Genomic DNA, 19,671 nt, shown 5'->3' with positions numbered 1-19,671 from the left:
TCCACTCACCAAATTTTGTTTCACCTTTCTCTCTCATATGATTAGCACACTTTTTTCTTTTTTTCTCTCATTTTCTTCTCTTATCTCCCATCTCTCACATGATAATGTCATTATTTCATGGATATATGAATAATTTTTTATAAAAAGATTATATAGAGAAAAAATAAATAAATATGAAAAAATTATTATTTAAATAAAATAGTGAATATTGACTAGTTAAAATGGTGAGGCTGTAGGGAAATTTTAATAAAGTGGTTCACCAGAATAGAAAGAAGTGATTTTTAGTTATTTTGGAGAGTAAAATTTGATGAGGCTACTAGGAATAGTCTGATGGTTATTTTATCTTATAAAAACGAGGCCAGCAGCTTTCATGTTGCCTAGGTCACTGCAAATCTATTTCAGAGAGCAAGAAGAACCCTTTACTAAGCACACAATCGCATACACACGCTCTCTCTTAGGGTAAGCTTTGTTGTAGTAAACATGGCGCCGGATCCAAATGCCAGTGGTAGCGGCACCGTTCCGCCCAAGGACACCAAGAAGAAGAAGGACGAGAAAAAGGAAGAAGATCTGGTGGGTTCGGTTTTGTGGGTTCAGCTATTTTGTGCTTGCTAGGGTTTCTGTGCAATAATTTTGGATAGAAAGCGTAATAGAAACTTTAGGCATGCGCGAGGCGTGGTTTTATTTGAAAGTTATAGTTTTTATTGTGCTTTCTTTTGGGGGATTTTGATTTTCTAGAGCCTCGAAAAAAAAAATTCTTTTTTTTTCCTGGATATTTTGACCCTTTCGCTTAGCAACTGAATATATGGATCATAATGATGCGGTGGATCAATTTGTGTATTGCAGTCGGATGAAGATTTGGCGTTGAAGCAGCAGTTGGAGTTGTATGTGGAAAGGGTTCAGGATCTTGATCCTGGGTTGCAGAAGGTTGCGCTTGAGAGCATGAGGTAATTCCTCTTTTCCTTAACTTTCTGGTTATTTATTGGGTCATTCTTCTTTCCTGGTTAGGCTTAACATTCTGTAACTTTACTCGGTTAGGGTTAAAATTATTGATTTTCTTTTTCTACACGGTTTGTGGGTACTAGTCAAGTTTATTCTCTTTCTGTTTCTATGACTCGTGCTTGGTAATATGTGTTTGATTTTGGTGATATGAGAGTTTTGGATTTTGGAAGGGAAAATGAATGTAGGGTTGATTAAGTTGGTTATTTTTGGATGTGGGAAATGTAATTCTCAACGGTGAAGTGGAGGCGGCATAGCTTTTGTTCTGTGGTGAAAAATTATTAAGGCTCAAATTTCTTTACAAATTTTATACAGCATTTTAATGATGAAAGCAAAGAGTATAATGATATAAAGGATTAAAACAATGAACGGCTTAGTGAATTACCTTTATTTAAGCTAAAAATATAAAAGCCTAAGAATGTTTGACATCTAATTATAGGAAGATATAAGAATTTAGAGAGGCTAATATGCCATCACATGCGGAAGATAAGAACCAAACTTGAGCCTTTTCACCTTATGGTTCTATGTATTTTTGGTAAATATGCAATGACAAATAGAATTGGATCTGTGGGGTCCTTGTCTTCCAAGAAGGCTGCAAAGGGAATTGCAGTTGACTATGAGTATGAAACTGTAGGTAGAATGTAGCCCTCTTTTGACAATTTTAGGGAATTTTGTCTAACTCAAAAGAAAATACTTGCATGTGACTGTGGTGGATCAAGAAGGTCCTCTTCAGATGGATGGTCCAAGTATCAATGAGCTTTTTTTAGTTGTTACCCCTTGTTAGCAGCCCTCTTGATACCAGTGATGCTTCTGACAGGATGTATGGAATTTGCAAGTAACAATGATTGCATTAAACAATGTCTTATAGTGTGGCTTAACAGAATGTAAAATTTATTTTGTAGGCAGGAAATTCGAACCTCTACTAGCTCTATGACCTCTGTCCCAAAGCCATTGAAGTTTCTTCGTCCACACTATGGAACTTTGAAAGCATATTATGAAACAATGCAGGATTCAGATTTGAAGGTATCACTTGTTTGATTGGACGCTATCTTTAATAGTATCATTCCGTAGCTTTTCTAATTAAATTTCTTGCAAATGCAGAAGTACTTAGCAGATATACTGTCAGTTTTGGCGCTTACTATGTCTGCAGAGGGTGAACGGGTATGCATAGATGTTTTAGGGGTTAAGTTTAATATATTCTCTTTGGTGATTCATTCATTTGATTTTGCATGGGCCACTTCATTTGTCTTGCATCTTCCTTGTGGTTACTTATTTTTGTGTTATTCAATATGTGCCGATTCATGTATCTTGTGTATACATACGCATGCATAACATTGGTGTAGCAAGTTTACCAGATACTTGGTGGTCAATTTTTTCCTGAGATTTCTGTGCACAAATAAGTTAATCTAAGTTCCTTTATGTCATTTATAGTAACATCTATTTTTTCTCTTTTGCCAATTCTTTCAGGAGAGCCTAAAGTACAGATTGCTGGGTTCAGAGGGTGATATTGGCTCATGGGGCCATGAGTATGTGAGGTGAGCATAATCTGATTAAAAAAATTGTGGTCAGCATAGGGTTTTTCGGTAGAAAATAGTACACTTGGATCTGGTCAACTTTTTGTAAGGTTTAGGTTCTAGAAGTTTTTCTAAGTAGTGATTGACGTTCAATTTATGTAATTAAATGTTATCCTTACTAGCGATTGATTTGTTTGTAATCAGGAACTTAGCTGGAGAAATTGCACAAGAGTATGCTAAGCGACAGGTTAGAAATCAATCTTATTGAATGCTATGATAATTTTGTCCCTGAAAAACTGGTTTCAGGTACTGGGATCATTCTATAAATCTTCTCTTATAATTAGTGAATAAGGGTACTCTATTCATGTGCATCTGCAACTGAAAGCTTTAAAACTGTGTTTCTTGTGCACCTGGAAAGACAGACTAAAGTGATTGATCTTTCTTTTATGGTATCATGTACTTCAATAGGCATGCTTCCATGACGTCAATGGTATATATTATGCCGTAGGTGTTGGAGTTGCATTACATCTCTGATGCTCATTGTACTGATTTTTCCCCAGTATCTGTGATTAGTAGGGGGACATGCATCGATAAATAATGTTCTTAAGAATTTTATGTCCTATGGTGTTCCATATTTGGTTTCTAGGAGCTTTTTCTCATGTATAAATACATTTTATATCTTTTCATACATTGCAACAGAGTGAAGAAGCTTCAATCGATGATCTTATGGAGCTTGTTCAACAAATAGTTGCTTTTCATATGAAGGTATGATTCACTAACAAGTTACAGTATCTCTGTAGGCAACATGTGATAGGATTGTTTTCCGTTTCTAATCAGTTTTTATTTTACTGCAGCACAATGCTGAACCTGAAGCCGTTGATCTTTTAATGGAGGTACTAAGCAGTATTGCTCTTCTAAACTTCTTCTTTAGTTTTGCCTTTCCACTCCCTTCTTTCAACACTCTTTTTGCTGTTTAGCCAAGCTTGAAATATGTAATATCTGATGAATGCTAGGTTGAAGACCTTGATCTTTTAATTGAGCATGTGGACAGTACGAATTTCAGAAGGACGTGTCTCTACCTGACCAGTTCAGCAAGGTAAGTGGATTATTCTGTAATTTTATGGAGATCTTGATCCTATGGATTCATCGTTTAACACTTCAGAAGCATCAATTGAAAAGGGAAAAGAATTGAGAGTATTTTTTTCTCCCCCCATTAGAATGGGGTGGAGGATGTGGTTGTGGGTAAACCCATCACATGCCTACATAAGTTATCAATCATCAAAAAGAATATATTGAAAGGTCTATATAGCCATTTATTGCCCATTTGTGGTCAACTTACAAGGAAAATTGCTTATTAATTTTTAATAATAGGTATAGGATATGATCTCACTACCTAAACAATTGACATTCGGCATATGCTTGCTCTTGTTCAAGAACTCGGAACATCCTACTTTGTAAAAATTTTAAACTTTTGCTGCTCCTTAAAGATCAAGAATGAACTGGTTTTTGTTAGTTACTAAAGAGGACTCATCATATATCTTCTGTCATACATCAACCGGGTGCATCAACACTCTATTAGATCATCATGTATGCTCAAAAAATGACAACCTTTTACCTTGGGTGTTGTTTATATTGATCTCTCTCTCTGCTACAGTGATATTTTAAATTTTGACAAAATGCAGATACCTTCCTGGCCCTGATGATATGTTGGTCCTGGATATTGCCTACATGATTTATTTAAAATTTGAGGAGTATCCAAATGCGCTTCAGATTGCCCTGTTTCTGGATAACATGCAGGTTTGTACTTTGTTAAGAATCAAATGTGCTGTTTTTAATACATCGTTTCCTGACTATACAATTGTAAACTATGTTTCTATGTGTGTCTGGGGAAGGAGGGAGGGGGAGGAGTTGTGCTCATGTGCATTTATTTGGTGAAGAGCGGCTAAAGGATAATGGTTTCTTTTATATCTTTTTTGAAGCTGAGGAATTAGGTTTCTTAATCAATTGGAATTTCACAGTTCCACATTACTAGCAACTGTTATTAGCGTTGTAATTGAGCTGAGTATTGAATGTTCAAGTTTGGTTCATTTTTAATTTTTTTATTTTTTTTATTTACGGCATATGTGGTATGATGATATGGCTTTTGACACACGTGACACGACTTCTTTGGTCTTACATGGGTAATATGCCAGCTGGCACTTTTGTCATGAGGCCAAAACTCAAGGGGAGTGTGGGAAAATTTCCCTAAAAATCATATCACTAACCTTATATTCGTAATAAACTATATATAATTTTTTTCATGAAATAGACTATTTATATTATATATAAAACCTTATTTAGAATCTTAAACGATCCAGTATTAAGTCTATATGTATGTTTCATAATAACTGGGTTTAATTTGTATACATAAAAGGGGAAAACAATGAGCATAAGGCTAGTGAAAAGATCCGTTCTCTCGCTTTTGATACCTCTCTCTTAGCTTGTTGTCTCTCCGTCGTTCTCTCCTTCAGTGTTGTTGGTGGTTCCCGGGTGGTGGGTTTATTTTTCTCATTCTGTTGGAAGGGATGTTTTCCCTGTAGGGGTGTCAGTTTCGGCTTGATGGAGAGCCGGTTTTTTGTGGAGGCGAAGTCCTTCCGATTGTCGGTGGAAGCAGGATCTGCCGAGCTTCGGGTGGAGGAAAAGAGGAAAGGTTTTTCAGGTTCTGCTGTGTTCGGGTTGTGCTGCTTTGCCTGGTTGCTGTCGAGGGTGGAAGAAGTTTTGGGTAATCCTGGGATTGAGGAATTTGTCAAATCCTTTAGGGAGGGGTCTAAGGTGACAATCGCTCGAAGAGGTGAAAACAAGTCTGGGCGGTTCTTGGAGGTAGCTGTGTTCGACGGAGGTCGGAGAGGGCGTATTCTCTTTCCTGAAGGTCGGGACGGGAGAGGGTGGAGCCGTGTGTCCGGGGAGCTGAGCAAAATTCTGGATTTTCTGGGAACCACGGTTGGGTCTTCGTCTTCTGGCGGTCTTCCTTCCTCTGGTGGTGTTCCGTCGGGCGTTAAGCTGGGGAAAGGAACAGGACGTCCGTCGTTTGTGGAGGTGGTGAGTTCTGCAGCATCCGTCTCAGGAACTAGGGTTGCGGCAAAGATTGATGGGGAATGGCCTTTGCCGGTCAGATGCAACGTGGAGAAGACGAAGCTGCGGGGAATGGAGATGGGGGCGGTTCGTCAGGGGAGAGGTTGCTCCGTCCTAGAGGAGCTAGCGGGTGGCCCCTCGGGGTTGGTCCATCGTGCAGATGATCAGCTTAGGTCTCGAGGTTGTGTCTGTAGATCAGCTGGCGTGTCCAGGGATACAGATGTTGAGGGTGACGGTTCTCTGCAAAGGGATGGCGTGTTTGGAGTGTTCGAGAAGGTTTTTGAAATTTTGGGGCGCTTCTCCAAGGCGCTGGTTTGGGCCTGTGGATCTTCGAATCAGTTGGGCTTTAAGTCTTTGCTTGGGTTTAAACGTAGGGTGGGTTTTGTGGCGGGCCGGGTGCTGAAGAGGGTTAAGTTAGTTGTTAAGAGGTTTCGGGCTGGGGCTAAAGTGGTTAAGCCCTATGCCAAACTGGTTGCTGGTTCGGGCCTTAAGGGTTATTCGGTCTCTGGTGGGATTTCGGGGCGAAGATCGGGTCCGGGGTGTCCTCTGCATTCGACGGAGGTCCTTGGGAGCGCTTTTCGGCCGGTCATGTCGTCGGCGGCAGATTCTGGGGTGGATCTGGGTCTGTCTCCTTCCGAGGCTAGTCCCAGTGATCGGCAGATCGTTTCGGTGGTCGAGCCCGTATCAATCCGGTTACCATACTTCCCCCTTTTCCGGCGCCGGTTTTGATTCCTCCGGTGATTCTGAGTGATCTTCTTTCTGGGGTGCGGTCTTCTTTGGCTTCGAGTTCTTCTGGTTCAGGGCCTATCCTTCATCAGGCAACGGCTCTTCCGTCGGCTGGCTCTGTCTTGGTGAGGTCGGGTGTTGAGGATTTTCAGTCTGGTGAGCTTGGTGCCTCGTCTGGCAGTGCTGGGTTTGTTTCCGTCGGCGTTGATTTTGGTGTTCCTTCAGGAGCTCTCATTCGGCAGGCAGTGGTGCATTCAGTTGCCCCTGCCTTGGTTAGGAGTTTTGGTGGGGATCTTCCTTTTGGGAAGGTTGGAGGTCCTCCCGGAGTTTCGGCTTTCATTCCCCCTCTTTAGTGGGTTTTGTTTCCTCCGTGGCCAAGACCGTTATCCTCTGTATTTGGGTGCTCCCAGTTGCATGGGGTGTCGTCTGGGATCGTTGAGGTAGGAGAATCTTCAAAGGGGGTTGATTCGAAGGAGAGTGTTGTTGTTTACCCCAGGGTAGTGGAAGGTAGTAGGTCGTGCTTTCGCACGATAGGGGTTACGTTCGTGGGATCTAATCAGAAGGGATTTCTTGATTTTTTGTCTTTGCTTGAAGATGAGCGCTTTAACTCTGATTCCCCTCCTAAGAAGGTTAAGGAGATAATAAGGAAAAAGGGGAAAAGAGAGGTCAAGAATCTAGAATGTTCTATTAATTTCGATGCTAAGGGAGCGGGTTCTAGCCGACTTAGGAGTAAGAAGTTGGGGGTTTGATGTAGAATTTCTTTTTGGGTTTTTCGGGTGTTTTTTTTTTTGTTTTTTTTTTTTTTTTTGGTGTCCTTTTTGTATACTCCTTGTATGCTTAGGGGCGCCTTTTACGCTTTTCTAATATATTCTGCCTATTACCTATCAAAAAAAATATATGCATTCACTAAAGATGCATGCCTACATACAAAATACGTGACCCACATATTAACACACACATACATATCTATATCAAAACATACAATCATAAAAATTCAAGCTATATTTATTACATTAGGAAGAAAATTCTCTTTTATTCTTTTAGATACTTAAGATATTTTCATTGCAAATTTAAAAGAAATATTACCAAAGATAATAAAAATGGAGTTCTACGAGTTTATGTAAGCTTATAAAGTCGAGTCGAGCTTATATGAGTTCAGCTCGTTTAATAAATGAGCCTAAACAAAATTTATTAAACGAACTAAACTCGAGTCAAGTTCATACAAGTCGATTTCGAGTTGTTCCTGAACAGATCGGACATTCGGTTCATTTACAGCCCTATACATTATAAGATCCTCATAATGATTATATGGTTTGTTCTAACAATTCAAAGTATCTGTTGGCAGTATGTCAAGCAGGTATTTACATCGTGTGATGATCTGCTACGAAAGAAGCAATTCTGTTACATCCTTGCCAGACATGTAAGTCTTGAATTTTACAATTTTGACACTTTTTAGTTTACATTGTTGACAGAAGTGTTTATCTGAATTAGTTTCTCTTTTAGAGATTGTGTTGCATTTAGTATTCTTTATGAAACAAGCTATTTAGCATGATCTTTTACTGTTGCTAAGATTATATAGGAGGGGATTTCCAATGTGTTTCAGGCAATGATGTCCATGTTGTTGGGTTAGAGCAACTTTCTGTTACAACAAAGTTGGCGTGTTTGTTGTCACGGGATATTATCATAAAATAGTTGAACTACTGTTTTTTCGGGTAGAGTCAAGACTATTGACCCTTGCTCGGCACTTTTACTTGGTGTGTTTTCTGATTTTCGTCTGGGCTTTTTGCGGGGTGTATGGTAATGTCTTGTAGTTCAATGTTATTTTAGATATGGAAAAGAGTTAACTCTAGCCAGACAATTAAAAGAGAGGGTACAAGTGGTAAGAAACCCATGAGCTAGACAAGGGGATTAGATGCTTGTGCCTGTCCTCAATTTGTTTGAAAGACATCAATTGCTATTCATATATGGTGCTTTTTGATACTTAGTACTTGTTATCTAAGTGTTGTTCTTTGATGCAGGGTATTACATTTGAGTTAGATGATGAGATGGCTGCAGATGATGATGACAGAGAGGCATTACAGGAGATAATAAACAACAACAGGTTAAGTGAAGGCTATCTTACACTTGCTCGAGATATTGAGGTCATGGAACCCAAATCTCCGGAAGATATCTATAAGGTTTGAACTTTTGTTCTGGATAATCAATAATGCTTGATAAGATATAACCCTTAATGTCTGCAAAGTTTTTACTTTTGTTATTTGGCCTTGCTATGTTTATTACTTTTTTAGGTAACTGCTCTCACAATACTTATTATTTGTATTGTCAAAGGAGGAATTCCATCAAGTGAGATCATTAAGCTTTTCTACTCACGTGATTTCCACTATTTATTTATGTTTTTTCTGTGACTTTTGCTAAAAGTGCTCATGACGTGCTAATAGATCTTGTGGAAAGTTGGAAACTATTGCTGAAAATTCTGTCTCTCGTTGCCATTCTTTTTGGAGTTTTTGCGTAAATGGTACTAAGTAAATAAAGAATTTGTATATTGTGATGGCTGCTAATATATGGACCTTATTGGTCTTCAATCTTATTGGTTTAGTGTGGAGTACCTCTTATACGCTGTAGAGAACCATATCTCTGCTTCTGGGTTATGAAGGAAGTTATTGGGTAGCCACTATGTTTTCTCTGTTAGGAGACCTTGTTGAAAAAGCAGTGTCATTGACTAGTTTTTCAATATATGCAGTGATTGATTTCCGGCAACTATGATCGTTGAATGCATTATGGCTCAGTCTAGGACTGGTTGCTGCAAATGTATTGATTGTTATGTTAGTCTCCTTGTTCATTCTTGTGCATTGTATATGTATTTTATATTTTAATAATTCATTTCCTATCAGTATATGTTTATAATATGTGGGTGTGTTGATGTCATGGGAGTGCTGGTAGCCTATAGGACTAGCTAGGTTAAAGTCATGATCATTGCACTGTTTGGTCAACAATGCACGAAATTTTTTTACTTAAAGTTTCTCTTTCAGGTGCAGATGTTACCAAAAAAAAAAAAGTGAAAAATGTTATAGGTGCTCATTTTATGTTTAATAGTGAATGTGTATCAATTTGACTAGTTTGCATTCTCTTGTGTTTTCTTAGGCACACTTGCTTGATGGCCGGGCTAGTGCTGGTGCAAGTGTTGACTCAGCTAGACAAAATCTCGCTGCCACCTTTGTTAATGCTTTTGTAAATGCTGGCTTTGGTCAGGTAATATTTGCTATATGCGCGAGAAATAGTGGATTGCTCTGAGTTTTCTTGATATGAAATCTTATATTACTGCAGGATAAGTTGATGACAGTCCCATCAGACAATACTAGTGGTTCTTCTTCTAATTGGCTTTTCAAAAATAAAGAACATGGGAAGACTAGTGCTGCAGCAAGTCTTGTATGCATCCATTTACTGCCTGGTTTCTCTCTTATTTATTTAACCTGTATGTTGGATTCTCATTGCCTTTTTGTCATAACAGAGTATGATTTTACTGTGGGATGTTGATGCTGGGCTTGCCCAAATTGACAAATACTTCCACCTAAGTGACAGCCATATCATTGCTGGCGCATTATTAGGAGTTGGGATTGTGAATTGTGGTATCAAGAATGATTGTGATCCTGTGAGTTCCATTAACTATTCTTCTTTGCATGGAACAGCATATGATCTTGAATTGTATCTTCATTCTTACTTGACTTATTTTCTCAGGCACTGGCACTTCTAGGTGATTATGTAGATAAAGAAGATCCATCCATCAGAATTGGTGCAATAATGGGCCTCGGAATTGCATATGCTGGTGCCCAAAACGAGCAGGTGAAGTAGCTTGCTTTATGTCAATAGATCTTTTAGGACGCAGCAGTCATGCTTTGGTAATGGATATTTGGATACCTCCTTTATTGTCCTTCACCCAAGAATCACATCTGTGAAATCTTTCACTGATCCAACAAGATGTGTGCTCTTTATCTCTCCTGGTTACTGAAGGTTGACATCTTGAGAATTACTATATTTGGTTGGAAGATGTTTGTAAATTGTGAAGTTTGGGCTAGAAAGTGTTGTTTTTATTTGATTTTTAATGTCTTTCAAATGAAAACTAACTTATTTACACTTTATCAGATACGGAATAAATTGGCTCCTATACTGAATGACGCTAAAGCTCCCCTTGACGTGATTGCATTCACTGCAATCTCTTTGGGCTTGGTATATGTGGGTTCCTGCAATGAAGAGGTTGCTCAGGCAATTATATTTGCATTGATGGACCGAAGTGAGTCAGAGTTAGGGGAGCCCCTTACTCGCCTTTTGCCTCTTGGCCTTGGTCTTCTATACCTTGGAAAGCAGGTACATAAATACTCCTTGAGACTTTTATTAGTTCATTCTTAGTGTTCTAGTTTGTTGAAGACCAGTGGTTTCTTCTTTCACCTCCATATATTTTGTTAATGTCTTTTTTTTATTGCATGGTAAATATCTGGCCTGGTGTTACCACTCAGTTGGCCAAAGATGCCTTACAATGTGAGAATATTTAACATTACAGTTCTATCATTCTGATCATTTTTCAATCTGTCTTCGGTGTTCAACAGGAAAGTGTGGAGGCAACAGCTGAAGTCTCTAAGACCTTCAATGAAAAAATTAGAAAATACTGTGACATGACACTACTTTCCTGCGCCTATGCTGGAACAGGGAATGTTCTCAAGGTATATTCTGTCAAGGCTAAACAACTATACCATTTATAAACTTCGGTAAATAATTATATAATATATTAAATTCTTTTGCATGCACAAAGTAGCTGATCTTTTTTCCACAGGTTCAAAACCTTCTGGGTCACTGCTCTCAACATCTTGACAAGGGTGAAAGCCACCAGGGTCCTGCTGTACTTGGAATTGCTATGGTGGCAATGGCTGAAGAATTGGGGGTTGAGATGGCAATTCGTTCATTAGAGCATCTTTTACAGTATGGTGAGCAAAACATCCGTCGTGCCGTTCCTTTGGCTCTTGGTCTCCTTTGCATATCAAACCCTAAGGTATTTATCCTTTTAGCTCTGGCTGAGTATCCTCTGGTTAGGTCGATTCAATCCTTCTATAAAGCTGCGGTTTTACCTTTTTCCTTTGGAAAGGAATGACTTACCAGTGGATGGTATCATTAGAAAAGCCTCTTGTATACTACTTGGTTTGTGCCCCTTTTTGTTTTATTGAAATTCGATTACTTCATTAAGAAAAGAAAAGCCTGCTCATCAGTCTTACTTAGCTGGGTTGACTTTAAATGGCTATTGGAATGCTTCTATGGGTTGGATAAGCAATTTAATAGAACACATTCAGTCAAATTGTAAATCACTTGAGATTTCCTTCAAAGCAAATCTTTTATCTTCTTCATTTCTTTCTGGCTTTTGGTTGTAATCTGACTGTTTCATCAACTTTAAGGAAATGATATAACTTTGATCTGTGTTAATAAACTGTTTAAATCTCTTTCAGATAAGTTAAGTCTAATTAGTTATGAGTCAAGTTACATATCAAAAAAAAAATTAGTTATGAGTAAAGTTGCTGCTGAGGATAGTTCTTTTCCATAAGTTTGCTTTGCTTACCAATTTGTTGATTGGCTCTTCTGGACAGGTTAATGTTATGGACACATTAAGCAGACTTAGCCATGATACAGATTCAGAAGTAGCAATGGTAAGATATTTGAATTAGTTAATAAAATAGTAGAAAGAATTTCATCCCTGTTGATATCATTCTTTCTTCAGTTGCCATTTAAGGCTAAAATATTTACTTGGATGCTACAGGCTGCTGTAATTTCCTTAGGTTTGATAGGTGCGGGTACCAACAATGCTCGAATAGCCGGCATGCTTCGCAATCTTTCAAGCTATTACTACAAAGATGCCAGCCTTCTTTTCTGTGTAATGTTTCTAATGAATTTGGTTTGCTCTTCTGTACTGTATTTGATGAAGTTGAAAATGATCGAGTCCCTTTGTCACTTTTGCAGGTTCGAATTGCTCAAGGTCTTGTACATTTGGGGAAGGGCTTATTAACTCTTAATCCATATCATTCTGAACGGTTCTTGCTATCCCCGTAAGTAATCCTTCAGCAGGGAAACCTCGCAACCTCACCTCATTCCTTACAACCACATTATCTTTACTGCTTCTAGAGGCTGCTGAAGGGTGGCTTTCTGAGTATACCTTGCCTTCTGTTCCATTTTATGGCTAAACAATTGCTTCTCATCTGACAGGACGGCACTTGCCGGATTAGTAACCATGCTGCATGCATGCCTTGACCTGAAAGCCATCATCTTGACTAAATATCATTATGTTCTCTACTTCCTTGTTTTGGCTATGCAGGTTGGTTCTAGTTTGGCTCTCTTTTTTTGTGCTCTTCAATTTGGTAGCCCTTTTCTTTTTCTTTTTTCTCCCTGTCCAGGTAATTTTATTAAGTTTTCTGATGGTCAATTATTTGGCTATGTTATGACAGCCAAGAATGTTGATGACTGTGGATGAGAATCTCAAACCTCTTTCTGTACCTGTTCGGGTGGGCCAAGCAGTCGATGTCGTTGGCCAGGCTGGTCGTCCCAAGACCATCACCGGTTTCCAGACACACTCAACCCCTGTTCTTTTGGCTGCTGGTGATAGGGCAGAACTGGCTACTGAGAAGTAAGCACTCCCTTCAAAGTGGCTTTGCAATTTTCACATGCAGAAGAAATAAGGTGGTTCAATAACCTCTCTGCTTTTTAAATTGTATACTAACAGTTGCGCTTTTTATGTAGATACATTCCTCTGTCTCCCATTCTTGAAGGCTTTGTAATCTTGAAAGAGAACCCAGAGTACAGAGAAGAACACTAGAGCTGTGTTAGGAGACAAGTGCACGAGACTCGACAAAGATGATTAATGGCTGACGTGTGAGGGACTTGGAACCAGATCTCATCCCAAAAACTGATTGACAATTTGCTAGTATTTGTTGAAATGGTGCACCATATGTTCTACTCACAGAAAAATAGCCTTCTAGAATTAGCAATTTATACGTAAAATTAATTTTCGATATTTTTGATACTTTTTTATTTTCCAGAATTAATTTTTTAACGATGAAAGGTTATTTATGGTAATGCGCGCTTTAATCTTTTCCAAGATAGCCTTGTTCCAACGCCATCATGAAAGCTTCTCATTATGATCTGTTTCTATAAGAGCAGTCCAAGTGGATTAGCCATTTTCAACCTTTGACTAGAGTGGCTAATGAAAACATTAAAAAACCCATCCATCAGATTATGTAAACCAAAATACAAAAGTCGTTCATGTAAGACGCGTGCAATGTCACGTCACATGATATTGTCCGTGAATGAATCATTATTTATGGGATAATTGTGTTAATGGTTTTTGGAGTTGGTCTAAATTACGAATCATTTCTTATAGTATAAAAAGTTTGCGGGTTTTATGGTAAACTATAATTACGATTTACTTTCTGAACTTGTTTTTTGTCTACCAAATTAACAGAATCCGTTCATTAATGCACCAAAATCTCTCATACACTGCTAGTCTCTCTTCCAGCAATCGCCCAACTCTCCTAGCGTTGTCTGAGCTAAGGGGTTTATATCTTGGAGAAAGTTTTTTTATTATTATTATTATTATTATTATTTTTATAAGTAAATTTAGTTTTATTGAAAGCATAAGGCGCCCCTACGTAGAAAGATAACGATGGCATCTTCACCCCTGGATCTGAATCTTGTTCGAGCAAATAACAATGGCGCCTTGCCCCCGGAGGGTGCAAATTACTATGGCAGTGCTGATTTCTTTTGGTTTTTGATTTGCGATTTTGTCTTAATTTTTGTCTCTAATGGGTGTTTACGATTTCGCCTGATTTTTGGTCAGTGGATGTTTGCGATATCGTCTGATTTTGGTTGATTAGTTGTCTTCTTTCTTTGATACTAGGTTTGGTTTTAGTTACCCATTTAGTTGTTTTTCATTTATGGTTTTCATCAGATTTTCATGTGATTTTTCGTTTCTGGTTTTTGTGTGGCTTTCGTTTATGGTTTTCATTTCTCTGTGCTATTTGATACGGGTAAAAATGTGAATGCGAATGCGGTTATTACCAATATTTGTATCCACGTAATGCAGCTATTATCTGCTATCCGCATATGAGATTGTGTGTTTTGGATTACTATCTAAATCAAATAATATCCGCATATAGGGGTGTACTTTTGGGCCGGTTATAACGAGCCGGGAAACCGTAACCGAGCACTAACTGGCTCCGGGTAACCAGAAAACCGGTTTGGTACCCTAAACACGATACCCCCTCTTCTCTCTAGACTCTTCTGCCTCTTTCTTTTTTCTTTTCTTTTCTCACTTCTGACTTCTCTTTCTTTCACTCATGCGGCGCCTATTCTTCTTCATCGGTTCACCTAGGGTTCTTCACTCTTCAGGGCCTAGAATCCTATTCTTCTTCTTCAGCAGTTCGGCCCTACACGACTACACGGTATACACGGTTCACCACTTCAATTCTTCTTCTTCTTTGTCTTTGATCTTTCTCACCCTTCGTCTTTCTCTACAAATCCGAAGCAAAAGATTATGCTTTCTCTTTGTGAAAGCTGATTTCTAATTTATGAGGTAATCTTGGTGTATTTTTGTAGATATGTGATTCTGATCTATTATTTATGTTTAATTTTTTGTCGGTTGATTATTTTGGTGGTTTTGTTGGTTGATTATTTAGAACTGGTTCATTTTTTTGTAGATCTGTTCTATTATTTTGGTGTTGTAAGGAATGCTTGATAGAGTAATCTTGTATAGTGACCCCCTTCAACTCAATAGGGCTAGTGTCACAGCCGTGACATGGCTGCATTGGTGGCAGCAAGGGGTTGCCTTGCACCCTTGCTGACCACCAAGCCCAAGCATGAGGGAGGCATGCTACGGGCTGAAATTGGAAGCTTGGCAAAATCAGTTGGTGTGGCCCAAGCACTGTCAAGGTGCTTGGCCCAGCAGGCTTGATGCTGTATGGGCTGTGGTGCCAGCCCAGACCCTGGTGCCTTTGCTGATGGATGACCCTTCTAGTTGCTGCAGGTAGTGGCCACGTGGTGGCACTACCCTGCCTTTGCCTGGGCAAAAATGATGAGCTGCAGTGGGCGAAGTTGAACAGGCTGTGGCTCCTGACAGTGGCCTTGACACTGGATGGGCGAAGTTGAACAGGCTGTGGCTCCTGACAGTGGCCTTGATGCTGGTTGGGCGAAGTTGAACAGGCTATGGCTCCTGACAGTAGCCCAGCAGCTGGTTGGCCGAATTCAAATGTGCCTAGGGGTTTAGCTCTAATGATGGGCGCTGGCAGTGCATGGCAGAAGGCTGGAAGAAAGGCAGGGGAAGCTGTTGGTGCAGTTTAGTGGCTGCAAACACGTGGTATGGCATGCTGGGGCTGATTACTTGTGGGCAGTAAGATGCTGCAGGTGGTTTGATGCTGCAACAAGGTGTGGGCGCAGGCCAGGTGGCTGCCCCACACTGCCAAGGCTAAAAACAAGTTGCTGGGCTATTTAAGGAGTGCTGGGAACTCCTGGATAGCCAAAGAAGAGGGAGCCAACTTAGTCTTGTGTGAGCTACTGCTGAGAGGAAACACTGAGTGCCGTGTGAGTATTCTGTGAGTTCCTGTTGTAAGCCTTATTGGCTGTGTGAGACTTGGACGCCATTGTGTTGTAAGGGCCCTTGTCATTCCTTGTATATTCGTTGAGTTGAATTGTAAAGGTTGGGAGGTGTTGCTCCCGTAAAAAGGTTGCGTGCTGTGCTGTGATTGTTGCTAACTAACCTCGGTAAGGTGTTGCTGGGCTGCTTAGACACTGCTGTGTGCTTTGTCTAAGGCCATCACGAGGCTGAAGCTATGCTTGCTGTCAAGTGAAAAATTCAGCCTGTGACAGCTAGCCTAGTGATGGAAAATCTCTTTAACACTGATCAAGTAGATGTAAATACCAAAAATGTAGTACATATGTTGCACAGTCAAAAACATAGGTCCAACCGAGTAGAGTAAAAAGATAGATAAATACAGAGAGTATAATAAAAGACAAAAGGAACGATATTTATTTACAACTATACACATTTCCTGATCTTGAGAAATGATTGAACAGATTCTAAATGCACTCCAAGATAATACACTAACAAAATTAAACATTAATAAGACTTCTATGAGATTAATATTTGCCACCTTGCCCTCCACAATGTTGTTTTTAATCATGTTATCTTCCGTTATACCATAATTGGTGTGTTATATTATCTATCTAATAGACTAATAAGAAATAACAATCTTAACATTTAACAGATGGAGGACACAGTTAGTCAGACTTATACAACTAGCCCTGTTATGGAAAATATCATTGAGTCTCATGACAATCTTGAAATACCATACACAATTGGATCCCTCAAAAAAATAAATAAATAAATAAATAAAAACTAAAAGCTATGAATCAATCGGTTGTATGGTCGCATTATACAAAAGCGGAACCAATTAAGAAGGAAAACCCTAAGACAGCATACAATTATTGCAATAGGATCTTAGGGTGTTACTGGAAAAATAACACTTCAACTTTGATGACCCACCTTACTTCTAACTGTCCAACTTCTCCACTTAGAAAATTGAATATATCGAATGGTCAAACTCTGTTGCAACAGTCATTTAAGAAAATGTTAGAAGGCGCTAGTAATAATTCCAACCAACTGAGATTTGTGAAGTATGATTCGATTAAAGTAAGGAAGTTGGTTGTTCAATATTTCATTAATGAGGAGTTGCCTTTTAGGCATGTGAAGAGTGATGGGTTTAGAAAATTGATGAATGGAATTGGATCCCTTTAAGAGTTCATTATCTCCATTAACAGTTAAAGCCTTGATTTGCACACTGATTAAAAAGCAATCGAGACTTGGAAAATGAGAAGATTATTGAAATCTTTGATGAGCATGGTAAATGATTATAAATTCATTTTACTTTTCATTATTATTAATTCATTTTAGTTATTTATTCATTTAACTCATTCTCCCTTTTTTTCTTTCTTTTTTTTTTTTTTCTTCTTCTATTGTAGTTATAGATAATTGAGAGCAAAGCTGCAGAAAGCCAAAAACCGAACCATGCTTGGATATGATTAATATGTTTATGAACTTTTTTAATATGTTTATGAACTTTCGGAGGTTTTGACATTTTGTTATCTATGTAATATGTAATTACATATGGACCTGGAGTTTTGCCAAGTTCTGCCATGGAATAATGCTGCATACAACATATTTCTTTTCTGGAGGTTTTAGTATAATGCTGCATACTTTTTTTTTGTAATGCTTACTACTTAGAAATAAATAGTTCCCTTTGAGATTGCATTGAGAGGTGGTAGTCATTTTTTACACCCCTAATTTAATTTTGTGATTGAATTACGTCCAATACCTTAAAAAATGGCTAAAATCGTTTAAATAAAGCCCAAAAAAGTTTAAATGAAGTAAAAATAATAATAATAATAAAATTAGGCCCAATACCTAAAATAGGGTCAAAAAGTATTTTATTTAAAAAAAAATTCACTACCCGGTCTGGATAACCGGTTTCACTCGGGGTACTCGATTCTGGAGCAGGTTATTGAATTTCAATAACCAGGGACCCCGGAGTCGATTCCCGGTTTTGGCCAATAACTGAGAACTAGCTCCGGATTTACACCCCTATCCGCATATGAGATTGTGTGTTTTGGATTACTATCTTAAATTTATATGCAAGATTAAATAATACAGTTAGTACTATATGGAAACTTAAATAAATTAAGATTTCACTTGTTACACAGTTCACGATTATTAGTCATAGAGGGTCATTGTCTCTTATAGAGTAATAGAGATTTGAATTATCCAAATAAAAGAAAAAAAAAAAAAAAGTAAATGTAGTGTGGTATGACTTTAAGATGATAATGAAAAAAACCTAACATAACCTAAAGGTCCTAAATTTATTAAATTTAAAATGACATCGTTTCAGTAAATGTATATATATGAGGAATGCGGGTGCAGTTATTAATCGCATCCACATACTATAAAATCACTATCCGCATTTGCATATGCGGATAGCAGATAGTGGTTATGTGCAAATAGCGGGTGCGATCAATTATTATCTACTCGCATTTTCGCCCCTTATTATTTGGTTGCTGAGAAATGACCTAGAAAGAAAGGGAAAGTAGAAAAAATTTCAAGAAGGGGAATTGCAGGCAATATTTGTTATGGTTTTTGTTTGAAGGTTGTTCTTTGTTCTGATTTTGAATGTTTTTCGTTGAATAAAAAATTTAAAAACGATTATTTTAATAAGGTAGAGGAAAATTTAGAAAAACAGTTAAATGGAGGTTCTTAAAAGTGATTAGCTAAACTTTAAAAAGTAAGTTTTTATTAACTATTTCGCATAAACGTTTATATAAATCATTGAAAGTGCTCTAAACTCTTTTTATTTTCAGATCAATTTTTTTTTTTAAAAAAAAAATTATATAAATTTTCAAAGATTCAAGCATGAGTATTTTTGTAAATTTCGTTAAATTCTTACCAATACCTAAATCCTTATAATTTTTTTTTTATTTTTTTTCCTAAAAAAAAGAGTATTTTGAAAATTTTAACAGGATTTAACGAAAAATTCTAACGGAGGGTTAAAATTGAAAAAAATGGAAAGATAAATACCCTAAATTGACATTTTTTTTTTTGAAATTTGAGTACTTAATTACAAAAGTGATAAAAACATCAGAGATTAAAAGCGAAGTTTTCCATTTTTTTTTATTGTTAATTTTTTTTTTAATAGATGAGTGGACCAAGTACAACAAAACAAGGTCACAAAAACAAAATACAGAAAATTACAAAACTTTAAATATGAACAATACAAAAAAGAAACTCCAATCTTGACAGTTATCTAACCACATCTTGAGTGAGAATCCTCAAAGATGGAGTCAATCGGAAAAAGCTGATAACAAAGCTGGTTGTAGTGGCAGTGAATGTTGTTGATTCTAATAAATTGTACTTATATTAACTTCGATCTTCCCTAGCTTCTTTTAGGTAGATGTATAACAATGGATGAGACACCATCTAAGGCAGTGAGGGAAAAAAAAACACATCTAGATCTTTTTTTTTTTTTTGAGGCAACACAAGCTTCTAGAAAGTTCTTGCTCTTTCCTGCAAAATAGTAAGGTCGATAAGGGTGCTTGCTGGGTGTGCCAGTTAGTCCCACTCCGATGCTAAGTCAATTTTCTGGAGAATGTGAATCGAGGGTTTAATCACAATAATTTCAGTTAGAGAATACCTGAAGGTAGGTTTGTATTCATACTGAAGAGTTGAGTTAGTTTTTCCCGGAAATGGAGGGAA

The 19,671-nt window shown here is 37.9% G+C and overlaps 1 protein-coding gene across 1 annotated transcript; it reads left to right on the top strand.

The window, feature by feature from the left end:
• The first annotated feature begins 364 nt into the window (after positions 1-364).
• Positions 365-13,476, top strand: LOC133860979 (26S proteasome non-ATPase regulatory subunit 2 homolog A). Its single transcript, XM_062296668.1, has 25 exons — positions 365-570; positions 844-944; positions 1,899-2,019; positions 2,098-2,157; positions 2,464-2,531; positions 2,715-2,757; positions 3,210-3,275; positions 3,365-3,403; positions 3,524-3,606; positions 4,193-4,307; positions 7,693-7,767; positions 8,366-8,524; positions 9,489-9,596; positions 9,672-9,773; positions 9,856-9,996; positions 10,083-10,187; positions 10,488-10,709; positions 10,949-11,062; positions 11,173-11,388; positions 11,975-12,034; positions 12,145-12,258; positions 12,345-12,430; positions 12,588-12,696; positions 12,827-13,005; positions 13,119-13,476. The coding sequence occupies exons 1-25, from the start codon at positions 481-483 to the stop codon at positions 13,192-13,194; spliced, it is 2,652 nt and encodes an 883-aa protein (XP_062152652.1). The 5' UTR covers positions 365-480; the 3' UTR covers positions 13,195-13,476.
• Positions 13,477-19,671: the final 6,195 nt, after the last annotated feature.

This window comes from Alnus glutinosa, chromosome 2 (genome assembly GCF_958979055.1).
Source record: "Alnus glutinosa chromosome 2, dhAlnGlut1.1, whole genome shotgun sequence".
NCBI classification, from domain to species: Eukaryota; Viridiplantae; Streptophyta; class Magnoliopsida; order Fagales; family Betulaceae; genus Alnus; species Alnus glutinosa.
This window is presented reverse-complemented; position numbering and strand designations above follow the sequence as displayed.